At 37.2% G+C, this 22,094-nt stretch overlaps 1 protein-coding gene across 4 annotated transcripts in view; it reads left to right on the top strand.

Annotated features, from left to right (window-relative positions):
- The window catches only part of LOC143886368 (ARM repeat superfamily protein), a 152,480-nt gene that overhangs the window by 73,082 nt on the left and 57,304 nt on the right, over positions 1–22,094 (top strand). For 2 of the 4 annotated variants that reach the window (XM_077390305.1, XM_077390308.1), the window contains exons 31-41: positions 4,139–4,380; positions 4,461–4,570; positions 4,767–4,895; positions 5,016–5,090; positions 5,161–5,294; positions 5,718–5,790; positions 5,943–6,074; positions 8,803–8,969; positions 9,077–9,199; positions 9,602–9,662; positions 9,780–9,875. In XM_077390305.1, the coding sequence (XP_077246420.1) occupies positions 4,139–4,380; positions 4,461–4,570; positions 4,767–4,895; positions 5,016–5,090; positions 5,161–5,294; positions 5,718–5,790; positions 5,943–6,074; positions 8,803–8,969; positions 9,077–9,199; positions 9,602–9,662; positions 9,780–9,875 (1,342 nt within the window). The remainder of the gene's footprint in view (positions 1–4,138; positions 4,381–4,460; positions 4,571–4,766; positions 4,896–5,015; positions 5,091–5,160; positions 5,295–5,717; positions 5,791–5,942; positions 6,075–8,802; positions 8,970–9,076; positions 9,200–9,601; positions 9,663–9,779; positions 9,876–22,094) is intronic. The other 2 variants (XM_077390307.1, XM_077390309.1) reach the window with 1 other exon arrangement.

Below are 22,094 nucleotides of genomic sequence, written 5' to 3'. Positions count from 1 at the left end.
ATCACTCGTATATGTTCCACTTACTCTGAGTGGATACAGCTCCGTCGTGACATGTCTCTTGAGACTCATTACGGGAAGTTCATCTCTTTATGTCAGCAGCTTGATGTCTTTCTGCCACTCACTTCTGATATTAATGTTCTCCGGCGTCAACGGGAACAGATTCGAGTGGTGCAGTATCTTGAGAGCTTAGGCCTAGAGTTTACCCATCTGTGCCATCAGATTCTTGGTTATGGGAGCATTCCTTCGTTGCGCGAGACATACTTCCGATCTCAGCAGTGCGTTAGCGAGATTCCCTCCCGTCCTACTTCTGACCGTTCGGCTCTTGCACCATATGATGGTGGTGGTGGTACTCGTCCTTCTCGGGGTGGTGGTTCTTTTTCACATGCTCGTGGCCGTGGTGGTGGTCGTGTTGGGAGTGGGCGTGGCCGTCCTTATTGCACCCACTGCCAGCGGATGGCCATGTCATTGAGACTTGTTACACATTGCACCCCGAGCTCAGGCCGCCTCGATCAGCTTACCTTAGCACTTCTGTCCCACCTGACTCAGTCGTCTCTGCCCCTGCCTTGCCACCTGCTGATGACTCATTCTACTTTATGAGGGCAGACTATGAGGAGCTCCAGCGCCTTCGACAGAGTGCTTCACAGGCCACTGCGGGCTTTGCCCAGCCAGGTAGTTCACATACTACATTACTTTCTAGCTCCGGGTTCTGGATCATTGACTCAGGAGCCTCGAACCATATGACTGGTAACTCATCACAGCTCTCTTCTTTTCGCACTTTTCCATCTGCTTTTCAGTCCATTACTTTAGCTGATGGTTCCACTACACCTATCACTGGTATTGGTACCACATGTCCTTCATCTAATCTTCCGCTATCTTCAGTATTGTGTGTACTTAAATCTCCTTTTAGTTTATTATCTGTTAGCCAAATTACGAAAAATCTTTCTTGCTCTATCTCATGCTTTCCATCTTATTGTCTTTTTCAGGATCTGTCGACTGGGAGGACGATTGGATCGGGTCGTGAGGTGGATGGCCTGTACCGTCTTGACTGCAACCCCTCTTCGTCAGCCTTACACAGTTCAGTGGATGCCTTTCAGTGGCACTGTCGACTGGGTCACCCATCACTTCAGCGGCTCCGGGCGACATCCTTAGTTCCCTCTTCTGTCTCTCCATTTCATTGTCAGTCTTGTGAACTCGGGAAGCATCATAGAGTGTCTTTCCCTTCTCGAGTTGTCACTAGAGTAGATAGTTTATTTCAGCTCGTTTATTGTGATGTATGGGGACCTTCTAGGGTCGCGTCGAATAATGGATTTCAGTATTTTCCTGTTTTTATTGATGATTACTCTCGAATGACTTGGCTGTATCTATTGAAAGACCACTCCCAGGTTTTCTCTACATTTCAAAATTTTCATAATGAAATAAAAAACCAGTTTAGTTGCAGTCTTAAATGCCTGCGTACTGATAATGCACGTGAGTTTTTTTCTGGTACTGGTGGCTTTCAGGATTATCTCTCATCTCATGACATTATCCATCAATCCTCTTGTGCATACACCTCGCCGCAAAATGGTGTCGCCGAAAGGAAACTGCGCTATCTACTTGAGGTGGACCATGTTCCTAAAACCTACTGGTCTGACGCCATTCTCACTGCTTGTTTCCTCTCCAATCGTCTTCCATCTTCGGTGCTTCATGGGGATTCTCCATTTCGCATCGATTATCCACATCAGGATTCACTCCCTCTTACGCCCCGTGTCTTTGGCTTCGTTTGTTTTGTCCATCATTTGGGACCTGGCCGCGACAAGCTCGATGTGTTTTTCTGGGTTACTCTCGCACCCAGAGAGGATATCGTTGTTATAGTCCGTGTCTGCGCCGTTGGTATGTATCAGCTGATGTGACATTTTTTGAATCAGAATCATTCTTTGGCTCTACCTCCGTTCCTCATGTTGTCAGAACAGAACCTGATGTGATCATTTCTCTTCCTGTTCTTCCCCCTCTTCCTCCGACTTCCGTAGCACCTCCTCCTGCTTGCCCCACTAGACAGGTTGATTCGTGTGCTCCTAGGGTGGATCGTCCCCCCTACTAAAGTCCAATATCAACGTCGTCAACAATAGGCACAGCTTCCTCACACCGATAAATCGTCTTCACAGGCAGAGATCTCTTTACGCTCTCATCAGGTACCTTCATCTCCTGTAGTTGTTTCTGACTCTCCTATTGCTTCACGTACTCGTTCTCATTCTACTGCTCACCCAATTTCTAATTTTGTCTCTTATGATTGTCTAACTCTTCCTTTCAAAAGCTTTGTCTTGTCCGTGTCTTCTGCTGTGTTACCCCAGTTTCTGGATGAGGCTTTCATCACCCAGGATGGCGAGCTGCAATGGATCTTGAAATGGGAGCTCTGCATTCTAATCACACATAGGATCTAGTTTCTCTACCTGTTGGTGCTTGTCCTGTATGATGTCGTTGGGTGTTCTCTATTAAATATCTACCTGATGGCACCGTTGATCGACTGAAGGCTTGTCTGGTGGCCAAGGGCTACATTCAGACATTCGGTTTCATCTATCATGAGATGTTTTCCCCAGTGGCGAAGATTCCTTCCGTTCGGGTTCTCCTCTCCCTTGCAGTAAATAATGGATGGTATCTTCACCAGTTAGATGTGAAAAACGCTTTTCTGCATGGCGACCTCCTTGAAGAGGTGTATATGCAGCAACCACCAGGTTATGTTGCTCAGGGGGAGTTGTCCTCATCAGTCTGTCGCCTCAGAAAAGCAATTTATGGGTTGAAGCAATCGCCGCGTGCATGCTTTGACAGATTTAGCGAGGCAGTTATGAGGTTTCACCTCAAGCAGTGTGGTGTGGATCACTCAGTATTCAGTCATCAGTCTTCAGCAGGATGCATTATGTTAATTGTATATGTCGATGACATCATTATTACAGGGAGTGACTCGGGGGGAATTCGGAAACTGAAAGCCTTCCTACAAAAAGAGTTCGCGACAAAGGACTTGGGACGTCTCAAATATTTTCTTGGGATAGAGGTTGCATATTCTTCTAGTGGTTTGTCTCTATCATAGTGGAAGTACGTTCTGGATTTGTTAGAAGAGACAGGAAATCTTGGTGTGAAACCTGTAGCTGCACCCATGGATCCAAATGTGAAGCTGGTTCCAGAAGAGGGTGAGTTGTTGAAGGATCCTGGTAGATATAGAAGGCTTGTGGGCAAACTTATATACCTTACGGTTACTCGCTCTGATATATCCTATGCCGTTGGGGTGGTTAGCCAGTACATGACCTCTCCTCGTACTTTGCATTGGAATGCAGTGGTTCAAATACTCAAATATCTGAAAGGTGCACTAAGAAAGGGATTATTATTCAAACGACTTGGTCATGCACGAATTGAGGGGTTCTCAGATGCTAATTGGGTTGGATCCTCTGTGGATATGAGATCGACTACCGGGTATTGTACCTTTGTTGGAGGTAACCTAGTTTCATGAAAAAGTAAGAAACAGGATGTCATTGCAAAATCAAGTGCAGAGGCAAAATACAGAGCCATGGCGCATACTACGACTGGGATTATTTGGTTGAGATCACTCCTAGCTGAGATTGGTATTGTGTTTCCTTCGCCGTCACAGTTGTATTGTGACAACAGAGCAGCTATGTATATTGCGACGAATCCTGTCTTTCATGAGAGAACAAAGCATATTGAAGTTGACTGTCATTTTATTCGTTAGAGAATCCAGAAAGGGGAGATACGCCCTGTATTTACTCGTTCTGCAGAACAGTTGGCTGACATGTTTACCAAACCATTAAATAAATCAAAACTGAGTGACATATGTAACAAGCTAGGAATGTACAATTTATACATTCCAGCTTGAGGGGGAGTGTTAGAATAAGCCTATATGCCTATAGGCATTTTAGTCATTGTAGTTATTGTACAACTTTTATTATATTAATAAAAGGGTGAGGGGGAGATACCCAAATCACACACTTTCTCTCTAACCTCTTTTGCAACAGTATACATCGAGTATAGGGAATGATCACTTGTAAAGTTATTCATTTTTCTATTATAGGCCTGCAGTATCTGTCATTGTAACTTGCTTTACTTCTGTTCTCCGTGATATGATATTTCTCATTGACTAATGAATGTTCCTAAGTAGTGGGGAAGATGGGAGAAGTCGAGCAGAACAGCTACTACATATTCTGAGGCAAATTGATCAATATGTGTCATCATCGATGGAGCATCAAAGGAGAAGAGGTTGTCTTGCTGTGTATGAGTTGCTAGTTAAGTTCCGAACTCTTTGTTCCAGTGGACATTATGGTCTTGGTACCTACGGAAGTTCCATACACAACATGCAAATTGAACGGACCTTGCAGAGAAACTTCTCCAATCTACCAGGTAATAATGTTTTTCTTGATATTGGATTGTGCTTGCATCCAAATTTAACATAGGGTCATATTCTTTTGTTCTGTTTATAGCTGCATTTGTATTGCCAAGTCGGGAATCTCTAAGCCTCGGAGAAAGGGTTATAGTTTATCTCCCACGTTGTGCTGACATTGGTTCTGAAATTAGAAAGGTTTCAGCTCAGGTCAGTGATTTATAGCTTCTATAAATTAAATGCTAGCTCAAAGTCACTCTAAATTTTAGAAAAATAGCCCCGCCCTAAAGATTGGGGTGGGGATACCCTATGTCATAAAATTTTTTTTTAGGAAAATAATGTTGCCGTTGTTGGTGTGTCTGCATGGAAGTTATATAACATTCTCAATTCTGTTGAATTGTTTTAGATTCTTGACCTATTCTTCAGCATATCACTTTCACTTCCTAGACCAGTAGGGTCCACTCTTGGTGTAGATGTGGAAACATCGTACAGTGCCTTGTGTTCCCTTGAAGATGTCATTGCCATATTGAGAAGTGTGAGCATATCTGCAAACATAATCTCTCTCCGTTCTTCTTGGTCTTTTATATTCAATACTGGATGCCGTTGATTTACTAATGTACATTCCGGTAAATTTATTTTTATTTTTTTTATGCAGGATGCTTCTATTGATCCGTCGGAGGTCTTTAATAGGGTTGTTTCTTCTGTTTGTATTTTGTTAACAAAAGATGAGGTAAAGGAGTATGGTGTTTTTAGTTTTTGTCGATATAAATGCTGTCTTATTCTTGATGGTTTTTGAGCAGCTTGTAGTCACCCTGCATGGATGCACTATTGCTATTTGTGATAAAATCAAGCAATCAGCGGAAGGTGCTATTCAGGCTGTCGTTGAGTTCATTACAAGGAGGGGCAAAGAATTGAATGGATCTGATGTTTCAAGGTTCTGGATTTTAATGGGTGACATCTTGTATTTTAGTTGCAGCCTATGTCACAAATGCCTCTAATACTTCCAAATGTCACGTTTTATTGCAATATTTTGATAAAATGACGAAATCCCGAAATAATCCCGAGATTTAAAAAATATAGCAATATTTTGATTTTTATCATAAATTATCACGGTAATATCACAATATTATCCTGATATTTTTTATTTTATATTATTTCTTAAATTTATATATTTATATATATTTTTAAATAATTTTACTTTTGTCGTTTTTCCCCAATATGAATTTGAGAAAATAGAAAAATTAATATGTCCCGGGATTTTCCATCGTCGACAAATTTCCAAGAACGATATTTGTGATATAGGTTGCAGCATGATATCTTCTGAAAGATCTTATACCAACTTTATCTATTTCTGCAGAGCAACCCAGTGTTTGCTTTCTGCCACATCATTTGTAACGGAGAAACATCTACGTCAGGAAGTTCTTGGTGCTGTATCTTTGGTTAATCACTTTTCTTTCATTGTTGAGCTTATTTTTAATATAGATGTCAAGGCTTTAATCTGATACTATCAATAGTTTGGGACATCTGATATTGGGGTGTGGCATTCATGTCTTTCTGTCAAGTATTTCCTGACTTGTAGAAGATATGTTGTTTGGCGGAGAACACAAGTTCAAAAGTTGTTTTCAACGACGTATTGGCCGTTGCTGGAAGGGATATTGTTACAAAGGATATATCTAGATTACGTGGTGGCTGGCCAATGCAGGATGCATTTTATGTATGTTTTAGATTGTCTTCACAAAGTGGATTATGAACTGTGGGGAATTTTTCCAATTAAATTTATTCTTTTTTATTCCTTTCAAAAAAAAATAATATTCTTTCTATTGGATGGAATTTATGTTCTAATCATAGCGGCTGCTTGTGCCATTTTTATGGTCATTTTTTTATATAAATATACTCATGTTTTGTTCGAAATTGTGGCCATGCTTTCCTACATTGTTATCAATTACAGCCATGTAGCCAGTTGGTTGTTTTTCGTACATCAATTTTTATTAACAAATTGATGCAAGTTTTCTGTTGCTTTTATTCTCTCCTTTGCATCTTTTCCTTTGTGATAATAGCCTACACTTAGCATTGATTTACCCATTGGGGTGTAGGGATTGAAAATTAGGGTAGTCATGATGACTATAAATACAAGTGTTATGGTTGATGGCTATTGGCACCCTACTCATCATGTGCTTTTGTGTGGGCTAAAGCAATAGTGAATCCCTCTTTGTACATTGGTTTTCAGGCTGTGGCGTGTTGATCACAAACATGTGCAACTTTGACTGCTTTTCTAGTACATACGATTATGGCGTGTTCTTTTATTAATATTTTATGTTTCAATTTGAAATAATTGTTATCAGATGTTCACTATTGAATTGATTTGTATGCTTTTAAATTCAAGAGTTGTTTAATTGTATTTGTTTAGGTACCGAGTGAATCCACATAGTTCTTTGAACTAACACAAATGACATTGAGACAAATGCTAATGAGGAAATCGAGAATAAAAAGGGGTGTTCAAGAGCGATGATAGAGTAATTGGTGTGGCCGCGTGGCCTTGGCCGCTATTCGTCTTATTCTTAGTTTGTTTATGTTTTTGGTTATTATGTCAAATCCTCTTGTTAGACTTTTTAGTATGCTTTTAATTGAGTTTTAAAATTTCTAAAAAAAAAATTGTTGCCTTTTGTTAACGGTCTGGGTTTAGAGTTATATCAAAAAAATCCGGGTCATTACAGAAAGTTTTTTGTCGAAGATGCAGAAATGTCTTTCATTCCAAATATGAAATATGGAGGTAAAGTCAATCCGCATGGCTCTAGAAATTTGACATGTACGAGTAAAATTTGGAAGGATCCTACTACGTGCTAGGTTGAAGCTGAAAGCCTGCAACAGAAGAACTACGTGATCCTTGGATTAAGTTGTATAATAACACATGGAGCAGGATCTATATATAATTTTCGCATTTGGAGATGTGATTGTTAGCATTGAGACCACCATGGATGGGTTGCCATGCTTTGAAGGAATGAAGGACAATATTCCCTTTAAATCAAATGAGCAGAGTGGACTGATCGACATGCTTATTGCCATTGAAGGGGAAACAAGGTTTGTTGATAGCAGGGAAATAAATAATATGGCTGTCACATTTAGGTTTTCATTTCAAAGCTCAGATTATATATGCTTGAAATGTTATACGGTATAAATGACTTTTCAAAGATAGATCTGCAAATCAGATACTGCCAAATCCGTAGTAGACCTGATACTGCACCAAGAAATGCATTTGAAGCTTCAGAATTGTTAATCTAGTTCAGCAAATACTTTTATGCATTTTAAGAACAGATTGTTGAAGCCATTGTGATCTGGTGGTCACAACGGTAAGGTTGCTCCATTATGACCTGGTGGTCATGGGTTTTGAGTGACGGAAACAGCCTCTCTGCAAAGCAGGGGTAAGGCTGCGTGCATCTAGCCCTCTCCAGACCCTGCAATGGCGGGAGCCTCGTGCACTGCGCAGCCCTTTCTATTGTTGAAGCCATTCATTGGAAAGCTTGTCCTTGCGTTCTTCAAGATTGTTACTTGTCAACATTTCAAGTAAAAATATCGTAAGGCACCTAAGAGAGAAGGGGAAATTTTATGTATAACTGAAAGAGGACAAATTTATACCATATCAGCTCATATTCTTTTTTCTTCCTATGGTATCTATATTGACTATGTAATGTATAGAAGCTATAAGAAAGTGACACCAGCTGTTATTGGGAAGTGCAAATTATCGATGTTTCTTATGGAATTTATGTTCTGTAGTTGCGGAGATTACTAATTATACTGGCAAACTGGCTTTTGAGTGGACCAAGGAAGCTTGTTACTGTCAGGTTGATGAAAGAAAAGATTCATAAAAAATATGATGTTATGATTGAAAAGGTATTTTTTTATTTGAATGTTGACTGAAAAGTCAATAAAATGAACATACTTTTATCTGAAATGTGTATAAAAAATACTTCCAAAGTACTAAAATAAAAAATGAACTCTCAAGAATATGCTATATAATCATTAATATGAATATAAATTGCTGTAACGATTGAACAGATGAATGTATTTATATATTTTTATGCTTCATTATACATCCATACGTGAAACTGTTATGTGAACTGGAAAGTGAACAAGCTGCGCCTAATTGATCTAAATGATGGATAACCAGTACTTCCTAGATGTTAAAATAAAAAAATGTGACATGAATAATATGCTCTATTGACCAGTCATGCCAGTGTGGCTAACTGCGTCATATTTCTTAGGTCAGTTCCATAAGCTGCCACTCTGATTTATTTACCTTTACATGTGATTAAGTGACAAGTCGTGGAATATGATATGTTTTGGGACATTATTTCGGTGAAAGATTTTCTTAGCATTTTTTCATTGGGATTTTCTCGCTGGAGATTTCTGTACCCTGATATTTTCTGTTCGCATTTTTTTCATAGGCATTTTCCCAGCATGGCGTTCTTTCAGTGTTGTTTCTGGAACATGTTGTATCCGTTCTTAATGAGTCACCCGTGTTTAAAGGAAACACAGAAAAAGCAGAAAATACTAACCTCGCAGAGGAAGATATCCTCCAAGCAGCTATTCTTGCGCTCACAGCATTATTCAGGTCTGGACGGTTTATGTGCGATCAGAAAATGATTTTTTCCATAGTTTCATCTCTTCTATAATTTGATGATAAACTCTTAGAAATTTTCATTTTTATGTACATTGTAGAGGTGGTGGTAAGACTGGGAAGAAAGCTGTGGAGCAAAGTTATGCTACTGTTCTGTCTGCACTTACGCTTCAGTTAGGAAGTTTTCATGGCCTAGCTGGATCTTCTCGGCAGGAACCCCTTTGGTACAATTGCACTGTTGTAGTTTTGTCTGAATAACAAGGTTTAAAATTTCAGTTTCGGTGTCGGTTTTAGCAGTGATTTCGGCCAAAATTTTGTAATTTAAAGAAAAAATGGTCATGTTATAATTTCGGCCGAAATTTCGGACATTTCGGTAATTTCAGTTGAAATTTTGTTACTTCCAAAAAAATGATGAAAACCTAAAAATGAAAAAAAAGAGAAGGAATTGGCCTAAATTTCGGCCGACAATGCGGTCATGTACTTTCGGTGTCGGCCCTGGCTGAAATCTGAAATTCCCGCCCGAAATTTTAAACCATGCTCAATAATATGTCTCTCTTTCTTTTCCTGTTTAGTCGATGCCTGTGAGTAATCTGTTCAAAATTCAAATGCTCTATTATTCTTTGCAGGACACTGTTACCTGCATTCCAGTCATTCTGTGAATGCGTGGGGGATATTGAAATGGGGAAGGTAGAGTCATCCATGAAAAATGCTTTCATCGCTAATTATATGCTATGAAGAAGACCTGCATTTAGAACATCTTGATATGTGAGCAATAGACTAATGAGTTAAAGATTTTATTTGTAGATTTTGGCTAGAGGTGGAGAGCAAAATGAGAATGAGAAGTGGATTAATATTATTGGAGAATTGGCAAGTTGCATCTCTATAAAGAGACCTAAAGAGGTAACATGTTGAAATTGGAGTTCTCTACTTAGTTTCTGCTTCTTTATTCTTATTAAATTTGTTAGAATGGAACAAGAAAAGTATACGCTGAAAATAATTGCTGAAGAAAGGTTGCCATTCACCATTCAAAAAAATAAAAATAAAAAAGAAAGAAAGAAACGTAGCCATTAAAAAAAAATACTGCTGAAGAAAGGTCCCAAAGGTAAGATGGGAACATATTCTCTTCTTGCATGCTGTCCCTTACTCCCTTTGAAAGAGAGAGAGAGAGAGAGAGGTGTTCCTGCGCAGCTGCTCAGATAGCTTATCTGAGCAGCTGCTTAAAAACTCATGTGGCCTCAAATTTTTGGGGAGATCCAAAGCATTCATTTGGATGGCCCTTCCATGGATATGGTGTGTACCAAAAATCAGCCCTTTAGGATCATCCTAACCCTGCCATTTGTGGAGGGAAAAAATGGTCAGAAACAGTGTCTGTCCAGTTTCCCCTCCACCTTTGATTGGGTTAGGATGATCCTATAGGGCTGATTTTAGGTACACATCCTATCCATGGAAGGGCCTTTCAAATGAATGCTTTGGATCACCCCAAAAATGTGAGTCACATGAGTTTTTGAAGCAGCTGCTCAGATATCTGAGCAGCTGCGCAGGAACACTATTCTCATATATATATATATATATATATATATATATGAGAAAGGTGTTTGTGAGCTAGAGCTTATATGAGGTAGAGGTCACAAACATAGGAGGCCCACATTGTTTGGATGATCCAAAGAATTCATTCGATGGGACCTCATATAGATAGGGCGTGCCCAAAAAATCAACTTCATAGGATCATCCCAACCCTTCCATTTGTGGAGGTTAAAAATGGGCAGATTTATACCCGTCCATTTTAACCTCCACAAAGGGAAGGGTTGGGATGATCCTATGAAGCTGATTTATAGGGCACGCCCTATCTATATGAGGGCCGATCCGATCGAATGAATTCTTTGGATCATCCAAACAATGTGCCCCCCCCCCCCCCCCCCTCCCTCCTATGTTTGTGAGCTCTTATATAGGGAAAAGTGTTTGTGAGGTAGAGCTCATATAAGCTTATATGAGCTAGAGCTTACAAACACAGGGGCCCCAAAGCATTCATTTCATTGGCCCTCATATACATAGGGTGTGCCCAAAATATCAGTTCATAGGATCATCCTAACCCTTCTATTTGTCGAGGTTGCCATTTAACCTCCACAAATGGAAGGGTTAGGATTATCCTATGAAGCTGATTTTTTGGGCACACCCTATCTATATGAGGGCCTATCGTATGAATGCTTTTGATCATCCAAAGAATGTGGGCCACCTATGTTTGTGAGCGCTAGCTCTAGCTCATATAAGCTTATATGAGCTCACAAACACTTTTCCCATTATATATCTACACACACACACACACACACACACACACACACACATATATATATATATATAAAATGAATGCTTTGGATCATCCAAACAATGTGGGTCCCCTGTGTTTGTGAGCTCTAGCTCATATAAGCTTATATGAGCTCTAGCTCACAAACACTTTTCCCATATATATATATATATATATATATATATATATATATATATATATATTAACTTACCCACTTCTCCAAAAGCTTAAGCTTTTGGAGAAAGGCGTTATTATTTATCTTTTATACTTAACACTCCCCCGCATGTATGGCCCACTTGGCAAACATGTGGCACATGTGGTCCCACTTTGGGCCGACCATCGCATGTGGATTTTTGCTATCCGGGAGGCTTGAACTCGAGACCTTTTACTCTTATACCATGTTAACTTACGAACTTCTCCAAAAGCTTAAGATTTTGGAGAAAGGCGTTATTTATCTTTTATACTTTAACAATATATGTGTGTGTGTGTCTGTGTCTGTCTGTGTCTGTGTCTGTGTGTCTGTGTCTGTGTCTGTGTGTGTCTGTATCTGTGTCTCTGTCTGTGTCTCTGTGTCTGTGTGTCTGTCTGTGTGTCTGTCTGTGTGTCTGTGTGTGTGAATACAGTTTTCTCTACACTCTATAGTTTTGACACCAAAAGAGTACATCAATACCACACAATTATTTTTCTAGCACTCCTTGAAACAATTGTGGATTCTTTGTGCTTGCTTGCAACAAAATATGTCTTTCATGACAGGCTTTTGATGCATCTGTAACTTATTTATTGGTTTGAATCTAGATAGGTTATGTATGACCATCAACCTTATGACTTGGGCAGTGATAAAATTTCTGATATGGTTTGATCTTTCATGATACATTAGGATGAAGTCAATGTAAACTAGTTGCAGTCCCGTGCAATTCACGCGAAGAAAAAATTATGATCTTCATAAAATCGCGATGGAGATGGAGATGCAGATGTGTTAAAATCGTTATAACCTCAATAATTTTGCAAGCAATAACAATATGGCTTAAAATAGAAAGGAATAGTTTAGAAGAAAGTTGTGCTAAAATATAACTTTACCAATTGCATCACGGTGGTCTGCATACTGAACAACCCCAAACTCGCTGCTGACCGTTGATTGAAGAGTCGTTGATCTTTGTATCAGACGGTTCAGGAGTTCTGATATTTCCGTTTTCGAGCATTGCAATTATCTTTCGGCCTAAATGAAAACAAAAAAATGGAAGAAAATAGAAAAAAAGAAGATAAACAAATACGGTCAAGTAACGGGCCTGAAAAATGGTTGCAAATAAACAAATGCATAAATAAAGAGGAAAAGTTGAATATTTGCGAAAAGAAAATCTCTAAAGATCTATATTTCAATAACTGGCCTGAAAATCTCGTAGTTGTTTGGTTCCTCAAAGGGATTTGCTTACATTTTGCTAATCTTAAAATGGAGGAGAGATGTGCTAAAATCGTGAAACCCCCTAAAATCGTGATAAACATGGAGAAGAGATGTGCTAAAAGAGTGAAACCCCCCTAAAAGAGTGAAACCCCCTAAAATCGTGATAAACATGGAGAAGAGTTGTGCTAAAATCGTGAAACCCCCTTAAAATAGTGATAACCCCAATAATTTTGCAAGCAAATCCCTAAAAATTAGCATATTGCCAAAGTGGCTTTTGGAATTCCCACTTTTCGTAGATACGAAAGTGAATTTAGGAATTCTGACTTTTGAAATTATGTAGATACATGGTAGGAATTCTGACTTTGAAATTACGTAGATCCGGTAGGAATTTTTTTTTTTAAAAGGTACAGGGTAGGAATTCTGATTTTTGAAACTACGTAGATACAGGGGTGCCACGTGGCACAACCCCATCGTGCAGAGAGGGATATAATATTAAGCAGCTATTTCCATGGAGGTTGCAGGGAAGAATGAAAACGTATGAAACAAAAAGTTTCGATTTCAAGAGTTTGGTATTGTGGGAGGACCACTGAAATGAAGGATCTGATAGTCCCGATCCACCAAAGGCAATATGATATCACCCTAAAATCTCTATTAGGAAAAATCTGAAACTTCCGGTTAGGAGTGATCTGATCTGAAATGCACAATGGAAATGGCATGCCCTACAAAGTCTTTGGAACAAATTAGTGACATGGGGACTCAGTTCTGACGCCAAAAATCTCAAAAGATGGTTAGGGTCTATGATTTGGCCGACACTTCGAATTTATTGCCGTATGACGTGTCTTGCCGTGTTCGACACGACACGCGTGCCCACACGTATCGACACTGCTTTGGACACTTTTACTTGTATTGCTGGAAGTGTTAGACTTAATGTGGGTGTGTGGACATGTTTTTGTATTGTGTCAAGTGTGACATTCTGTTTTTTTTATTGAATATTGTGTTTACCTCATTTATACAACTCGTGTCCATGTCGAAACTGGACACACGAATTCATATCCACAAATCATTATTACATATACTTTCTATTTTAGCCGTATCCCCGTTTCTAAAGTTTGGAGGTTTGCCGTGTCCGTGTCCACAAATCATAGGTTAGGGTGTATTTATCAAATAGGGAGTATGCATAAAATCATCCCCTTTTTTTTAATATTTTTCCCTTACCTCCCCAACTTTAATAGTAATAAATTGCATAGTAAAACCATTGGTACGCTTTCTATCTAATGGCAGCGCTGTTTGGATCATCCTATAGTGTAAGATATACGGTGCTTTTTCAAAAAAGAAGGGGACTATATTGGTTTACACTATAGGGAAATTGCATAGTACTATATTTAATAGTAATAAATTGCATAGTAAAACCATTGGTATGCTTTCTATCTAATGGAAGCGCTGTTTGGATCGTCCTATAGTGTAAGATGTACGGTGCTTTTTCAAAAAATATGGGCCTATATTGGTTTACACCATAGAAAAACTCCTCATTATATGCTTTGTGCGAGTGAAGTCCTGTATATTTCAAAATGTTCCGTGGGGCCCACTTCATAGGATGAGCTAAACCATTCATCTGTTGGGCAATTGGTGGGTTAGGATCATCCTATGGATATGATTCATGGAGTAAAACCGATTTAAGCTGTGGTTCAACAAATGAAGAGTTTGGATCATCCTATGAAGCGAGCCCCAAAATATGTTTTGAGATACAAGATCTCTTGTACCAACAATGACTTTCTTTTTAGCATTTTCTTTCTATTTCTATTGTCTGCTAACTTTGCTTTTTTGGCAATTTCCCTAGTTTTTTTTTTTTTGGATAAAAGAGATTTTTTCACTATTGTTTGATAGATACAACTCCTTTTATTTTCATATTTTTTAACTAATGGAAAATTAGTAAAATGTTTGGATTGCAAGAAAAGCATCTGATGGGAAATTTTTCTTTCTATAACTTTGAAGGAAATGATATGATTATGTTGAAGTTAACAATATTTAGAATGATTTTCTGAAAAGGATAATCAAAACACAAAAGAAAGCATTTGTAACATCTAAGAAACAAGGGATTTGATTATCAGTAGAAAAAACTTACAGCTTACTCTAGAATAGCTAAAGGAAAGAAAGAACATACTCAGGCTCACTCCTCTTCCAGGGGATTTTTTCCACTAAACGACGGCAATCAGAACAAAATGGTGGAGTTGCAGAGCTTTGAAAGGTGGTAAAGAAGATGAGAAAAAGAGCCGTGGTTAGAGACATAATATAATGGGAAAAAGATGGCTTTTGAAATTCTGACTCCACGTATATAGGGAAATAGCTCTTCAAATTCCGTAATTACTAATCCTTTATACATAAGGTGCTATACACAGAAGTTGCGTGTAGATTTTCCTTTCTCTTTAAAGGGGCTATACGTAAAAGTTGCGTGTATAGGAGGGAGTGCCACGTGGCAGCACCACAGTTACCACATTTAGCTTTATATATGTGTGTGTGTGTGTGTGTGTGTGTGTGTGTGTGTGTGTGTGTGTGTGTGTGTGTGTTGTACTTTGATTCCAGTGTTTTCTTTGATTCCTGAGATGGAAGACTTAAACATCGTTTTCTTAGTTGTTTAAGACAGCAGCTTCAGTTCTTGAAGGTGCCATGGCTTTGGCTATCATTTTCCTACTATACCATTTTGTTTCTTCATAATACATATGTAATAGTAGAAATTATATCTTATTTGATTTTGTTATCTTTAGGAACTATCATCTGTTAAATCTTGAGTATCATTAAACCATAGATCTTGGAACTAGTTTCGAAGTATTAATCCTATGTGGTGCTTCTATAACTTAAACCTTAACCTTCATCCTTTTCTTTTTTTATCACTTTTGCCTTTTTTTCATTGTACTTTTGTTCAAAGTTTTAAATTTCGGCCAAAATATTTATGTTTCGGTGTGGACTGAAACCGAAAGTACATTGAAATGGTATTTTACGGGATTTCGGTGAAATTTCGCCGAAATTTACAAGATTTCCACCGAAATTTGAGAAATTTCCAACGAAATTAAAAAAATACCGTTATTTTTTACCATATGTTACATGATTTCGGCCGAAAGCAAACAATTTCGGTTTCGGTGGTGGCCGAAACCGACATTTAAAACCTTGCTTCTGTTCCAGTACTTCTTGCATGAGTAAGAACAGTTAATGATTATATCGGTCTATGCCAATCCTTGGAGATTGTTTGGTTAAGTAAGAACTGCTAATGACTGTCCTCTATGCTAAACCTCAAAGATTGCATGTGCTTCTACGCCAAGCACTGTTTAAATATTAAAATCATCCCCATTCAATTATTGACTCGCTTAAGTCGACTTGGCTTTGGCCCTACCGACTCAATTAAAACTCCTCTGGCTAACCTGTCAATGAAAAACTTGCCACATCAATCGTTGGATCACCTGAGTCGGTTCGATTTTATCTTTGGACGAGTTATTATCCAATGACGAGCTCTTAAACATTTATCTGAAGTCCTCAAACATGTATGAGATTAACATGATGTGTGAACAACCTTCTATATCTTTATCAAGGTTTTAAACAACCTTCAATATCGTTATCAAGGTTTTAAATGTCGTTTTCGGTGTTGGTTTCGGCCACCATCGAAACTGAAATATTTCGGTTTCGGTGGAAATTTCTGCCGAAATAATGCAAAAATTTGACAAATATTTCGGCCGAAATCTTTTTAATTAGGGTGAAATTGAAATTTCGGAACTCGGCGGCGGCGAAATTTCAGGGAAATTTCGTGGAAATCATGTAAAGAACCGATTCAATGTAATTTCGGTTTTGGTACAAACCGAATCCGAAATATTTCGGCCGAAATTTCGGATTTCATCAGAGATTTTAAACTATGATCTTTATAGACCATGTCCTCAAGTTTATAATCCCTTAAACCTAATGATACCATCCTTACTAAATTGACCCGATTGACAATGTCATAAATGTGTTGTGAATTTGCGCTAGTTATGTCTACTTGGGAAGACAGAACCATGAATATGAGCAGAATTAGACTCAATGTGATAATAATAATCAATGCCAACCTGACCAATTACTCCTCCTAGATGCACCTATATCAGTAGTCTAGTTATAAAATTTACTTATCTGTTAAATGTTTTAGCTTATACCAATTGACATGACTGTTTTGAATTTCATGAATACTCTTCTTACTGAGCATGATAATGATTTTTTGCTGCAACACATTTTGTGCTTGTTTATAGACACGGAATTTTGTTTGGAGATGATAAATTTTCACCCCTATTGGATAATACGCACCCCTTTTAACTTGAATTGTGGGTAGACTTTAATGCTTTTTTACATCAATTCACATTAAAATGGTGCGAATTATCCTCCAGAGGGTGCGAATAAATCATTGCCCATTTTTTAAGCAACCCTATTGTTATTGAATTAATTCTATATAATAAGATCAAATGGAATGAGGGAAAGAGAGAAGAAAAAGAAAGATTTGTGGGATTGAATCACAAATTTAGTCACAATAATTCAAAGAGTCTTTGCAGAAAATAAATACATTAATCAAATAATCACAACAGATAAATATACCATAATCACTCTGTAACGACCCGGGTTTGGGGCAAATTTTTAGACATAGGTTTTTCCTCCAAAATCCCAAAAGTCGAATTGCTACCCCAAAAGGGAAACAAGCTGACACACATGTATAAATTACTAATTATATTTCTTTTGAAATTACAAGTCATCATCACTAAAATCCAAAAGTTTCCTGACGTAAGTTGAAACTAACCAACATATTAAAACAACTAAGGCCAATTGTCTGACAAGGATAACTAGTCACACCAACAAGGTCACCCGGCCGAACACTCTTCCCTCAATCCGTTTTAGCTCTCTTATTTTGTGTTCATTGTCTTCATGTCAACCTTCAAAAGCTGTGGTAAACTGAGTTAATAGCAAGATCCTTTAGTGCCTTACACAATAAGAGTAAACAAAAATGATATTATATTATAACAACCTTTCTTATGAATAATGAGCTAGCATAGGCGTGGCCACAATTAGAAATAAGAATGAGAGTAAGAACATGAGAATATGTAAAAAAGTCATGAACAGATCATGTCACATGTAGAAGAAATAACGCAAATCCAAGTCATTGTATATACGGTTAGCGAAAATCCATATTGTCGTATATATATATATATACACACGACCGACAATTTCCTCGTATACCAAAGTATACGGCTCAGATCATTGTATATATATATATATATATATATATATAGGAAATTGTTGGTGAGCTTAAGCGCACCAAACTTATGGTGCGCTATATATATATAGAGGAAACTGTTGGTGAGCTTAAGCGCACCAAACTTATGGTGCGCTTAAGCTTCCCAATCACATGGGTCCGACATTTTCTGTGGTGATCCAAACCATTCATTTGCAAGGCCTTAGATAGATAGGGGGTGTACCAAAAATCAGCTCCATAGGATCATCCTAACCCCTTCATTTGTGGAGGACAAAAAATGGGCAGATTTGTATGTAAGGGACTTTGAAATGAATGCTTTGGATCATCCTAACAAAGTGGGCCCCCATGTGATTGGGCGCTTAAGCTCACCATAAGTTTGGTGAGCTTAAGGCACCAACAGTTTCCTCATATATATATATATATATATATATGTGTGTGTGTGTGTGTGTGTGTGTGTGTGTGTCTATATATATATATATATGGCTACCAATTTCCTCATATATCAAAATATATGGCTCAGATCATCGTATACACACACACGACTAAAATTACAATGCATCATAAATTATATGCACCTCTTCCCTCTTTGTTATGATTTGTTTCCTTGTCATGATTAGTAATTTCGACAATTTCGAACAATATATTTGAGAAGGAGTAAGCATTATTAATTTTAACAATTCTAAAAGATATACAAAATATAAGGCAAGAACGAACACCATCATATTCACTGAGATTATAATAAAAAAACCATTCTTGAAATCATTATTATGAGTCAGTATAAGTTGCCTTGGATTTTGAGTATGGAATCTAGAAGAGATGCCCTAAGAATCAATTGGAAAGTAGCTTATAAATGTGACATATCAAAGGGTGTCAAATAATTTGGTTAAATGTAAGAGTTCTTCTCTAATTAAATTGGTTTGTCTCAACCTATTTATTCTCTCTTATTATAATTTATCCTAAGTTATTCCTATTTATAAAACTAAGCAATACCCTTCTGTAACGATCGCTATCCCAAAAAGGAAAACAAGCTGACACACTACAAGAGGAACAAGATAAAACTCACCATATTAATTCCATGAGACTGAAAAATTCCATAACTACAATTCTTGAAAATAAAGGAATGACCTACTATTACAGGATGTGATGGAATCGTCTTTCCCAGCACTAACTCAAACTCTACGACTCCCAATCCCGTGATGTTGTTCGGGATTTTTTTCATCTTTAAAGGCGTCTTTCTCGCTTTCCTCGAAACCTGTAGAGGCATTGGGGTCAGCAAATACTGAGCAAAATCATTTAGTGGCCTGCATAGTAAGAGTCCACTAAAAATAGAAGTCGCATTATAACAGTTTTCTTATGATTAGTCATTGCAAAAATAATAATATAAAAAGTGAAACTAAATAAGAAACAGGCTAAACAGTTATTCCAATCATGAAGTAATATGGAAAAGAAAGATGCATGTGTATGAGAATGAAGTATGGAACCACATATGCTCAACTACCCGAGGACCATACGGCATTCCACAACCCCATTCTTTTTCAGTTTCAGTTTCTTGGTACTTCATACCAGCCGTTGGTTCCTGACCATCAAGGACCCTCCACCCACATATGGGTGTGTTCCTTTCTAGAATTTCCTTTGAGTCACCTTATACGGGTGCACTTGAAATTGCATCACCAGCTTGAGGTTGTACGGTCTCAGTCAGGGTGGATTTTGGCGCTATGTCCAAAGTTGGCTCCAAGGGAGTATCCCTTGGGCCTCCTTACCAAAATTATCATGCATGCAATCATGTTTTTTATACGTACCTTCTCTCCCTTTTTGGTGAGAGTTGGGATCACAATTACTATGCATGCAATCATGCTTTTTATACGTACCTTCTCTCCCTTTTGGTGAGAGTTTTTATCCCATTTGCCTGCGTGCTTAGTCTTTAACAATCTCTATTATTTTCTTTAACCATTTATTAAAGAGAGTATGCTAACGGTTCTTTGGGAGCTAATAGAAAATGTAAAAGCAAAAGATAAATCATATGAAATACAATCATAATTAGAACTCTACTCTTGGAAGCCATTAGTATGAAAGTCACTATCACTTGCCTTATCTTTTCAATGTAGAATGAAACGTGAGGCTCTATGTATCAATCGGAAAGGAACCTGGACGGATTACATGTCAAAGTGTAAATTGATTATTCCAAGTGTTACAATTTCTTTGCTAAATTTATTTCTTCTCAATCCGATTCATTCTCCCTTTTTATAATCTATCCTAAGTTGTTACTATGTATAAACCTAAGTAATACTCTTTACCATAAAAATCACCTTCATATTTATATCGTATTTATTATTTATATCTCTTTTATATAAAGCCCATCAAAACATAGAAATATAATCACTTTCTTATAAGTTCTCAAAAGACTCTAGTTGGAGAATAAAACTTCACTTATGAAAATCGATTTTTACATAAAATAATTGGTGTGGCACATAGTTACATTACTATGAATCTTGTTCCTTTTAAAAACAAATTTAAAACGAATTTCCAGCCCTTTATTGGTGGTGATTTTGATTGAAAACATCGCTAAAACGCATATATATGACTTATATATGTATATATATCATATCTTTCATGTATGATTTATATATCCTTTTTATAACATGTACGTGAAAAATATCACACAAAATAGTCCCTAATACCACTGTTTTGTGTGCTGAGTTTTGAAAATTACGCCCTCTAAATCGAACATAACCTTTTACCATATCATATGTCTATTAGACGCCAAAATCTTGGAAAAACAGTCCCTAATAGAAGCTGATTTGAATTAAAAACAGTGACATATCCCTTATAAAATCACACGAATAGGGTAGATTGATAAAAAACCAAGTCCTATAACACTTTGGGTTACTCATAGTAGAGTTTTACATAAAGAAAAATATATTTTAAATAAATTTAGGGAAATGATTCCAGCGCTCCAATGTTTTGATAAACATGCGATCACTTGTTTGTCGTGTAGTATTTAAAGGTTTTTAAGAGTTTTTTGAGAACCGTAATATCCTCTGACATCCCTTTAATTATACACGACAAACAAGTGGAGCGCATGTTTATCAAAACACTTAGAGCGCAGAAATCATTTCCCAGGCACAAAACTTCAAAAAGAAAATTTGTACAATATTTTTGATTAAAAAGATAAAAAAAGTCAAGAAACCTAGTTAAAAACTGTACTTTAGCCAAATTAAGATCAAAGGAGAATAATTATACCCATTTCGAATGAAAAATATGAATAACTAAATTTTTCGGGCACTTAACTCGAAAAAGAAAATCGATTCGATATAAAACCTAGCCTTTCCTTCTTTTTCTGTCCTTCATTTCTTTCTTTCTTACTTTCTCTCTCGGTTTTGGGATGGCGTGCGCAAGGGGAGAAATCTCACGATTTGGGTTTTTTTTATAAAACCCACCTTTGTGGTGTTTTAGGTTGTTCCTAAAATGGCAAAATCCCGAACTAATTCTGAGATTTTAAAAATATAGGGATATTTTCGTTTTTAACATAAAATATCCCGATAATATCGCGATATTTTCCCGGTATTTTTACGATATTTTTATTTTATAATTTTTTCCTAAATTTAATATTTTTATATATTTTTTAAATAATTTTAGTTTTACTGTTTATTTCCCGATATAAACTCGAAAAAATTTCTAAAAATTAATATATCCCGAGATTTTCCCTTACCAAGAAATTCCCAAGAACGACATTTGTGACATAGTCCACCAAAAAGTAAGAGTCCATTTTAATTTAGTTCTCTTTAATTCTTATCTTTTATTTAAGTGAGAAAAATTAAATTTTGGTAGATATGGCCACTTACTATTTATAGTAAAAACGAGATTTACTATTTATAGTAAAAACAGACTGCCAATCGAAGATCTAAACCGTTGATCTTCAATCGGGGGATCTACGACCAAGATTTAGATAAATTCATAAACTTTTCCAACCCTTGGAGGGGTCGGGTGTTACACCTTCACCCTAAAAGTCCCCTTTCCGTAGCTATATCATATTCATGTTTTATTCGTATAAAATTCTATCAAAACTTAATCTTTTATAAACTTAAGTGCTGATTCTCCAATGGATGTAAGTTAGAAAATAATATCTTTCAACTCTCTTCACATAAATAAGTAGTATGTTTC

Source organism: Tasmannia lanceolata, unplaced genomic scaffold (assembly GCF_043159265.1).
Source record: "Tasmannia lanceolata isolate RefF3 unplaced genomic scaffold, GAP_Taslan_0.1 ptg000011l, whole genome shotgun sequence".
Classification (NCBI taxonomy): Eukaryota; Viridiplantae; Streptophyta; class Magnoliopsida; order Canellales; family Winteraceae; genus Tasmannia; species Tasmannia lanceolata.
The sequence above is the reverse complement of the archived record's forward strand: the minus strand, read 5'-3'. Positions and strand labels throughout refer to the sequence as shown.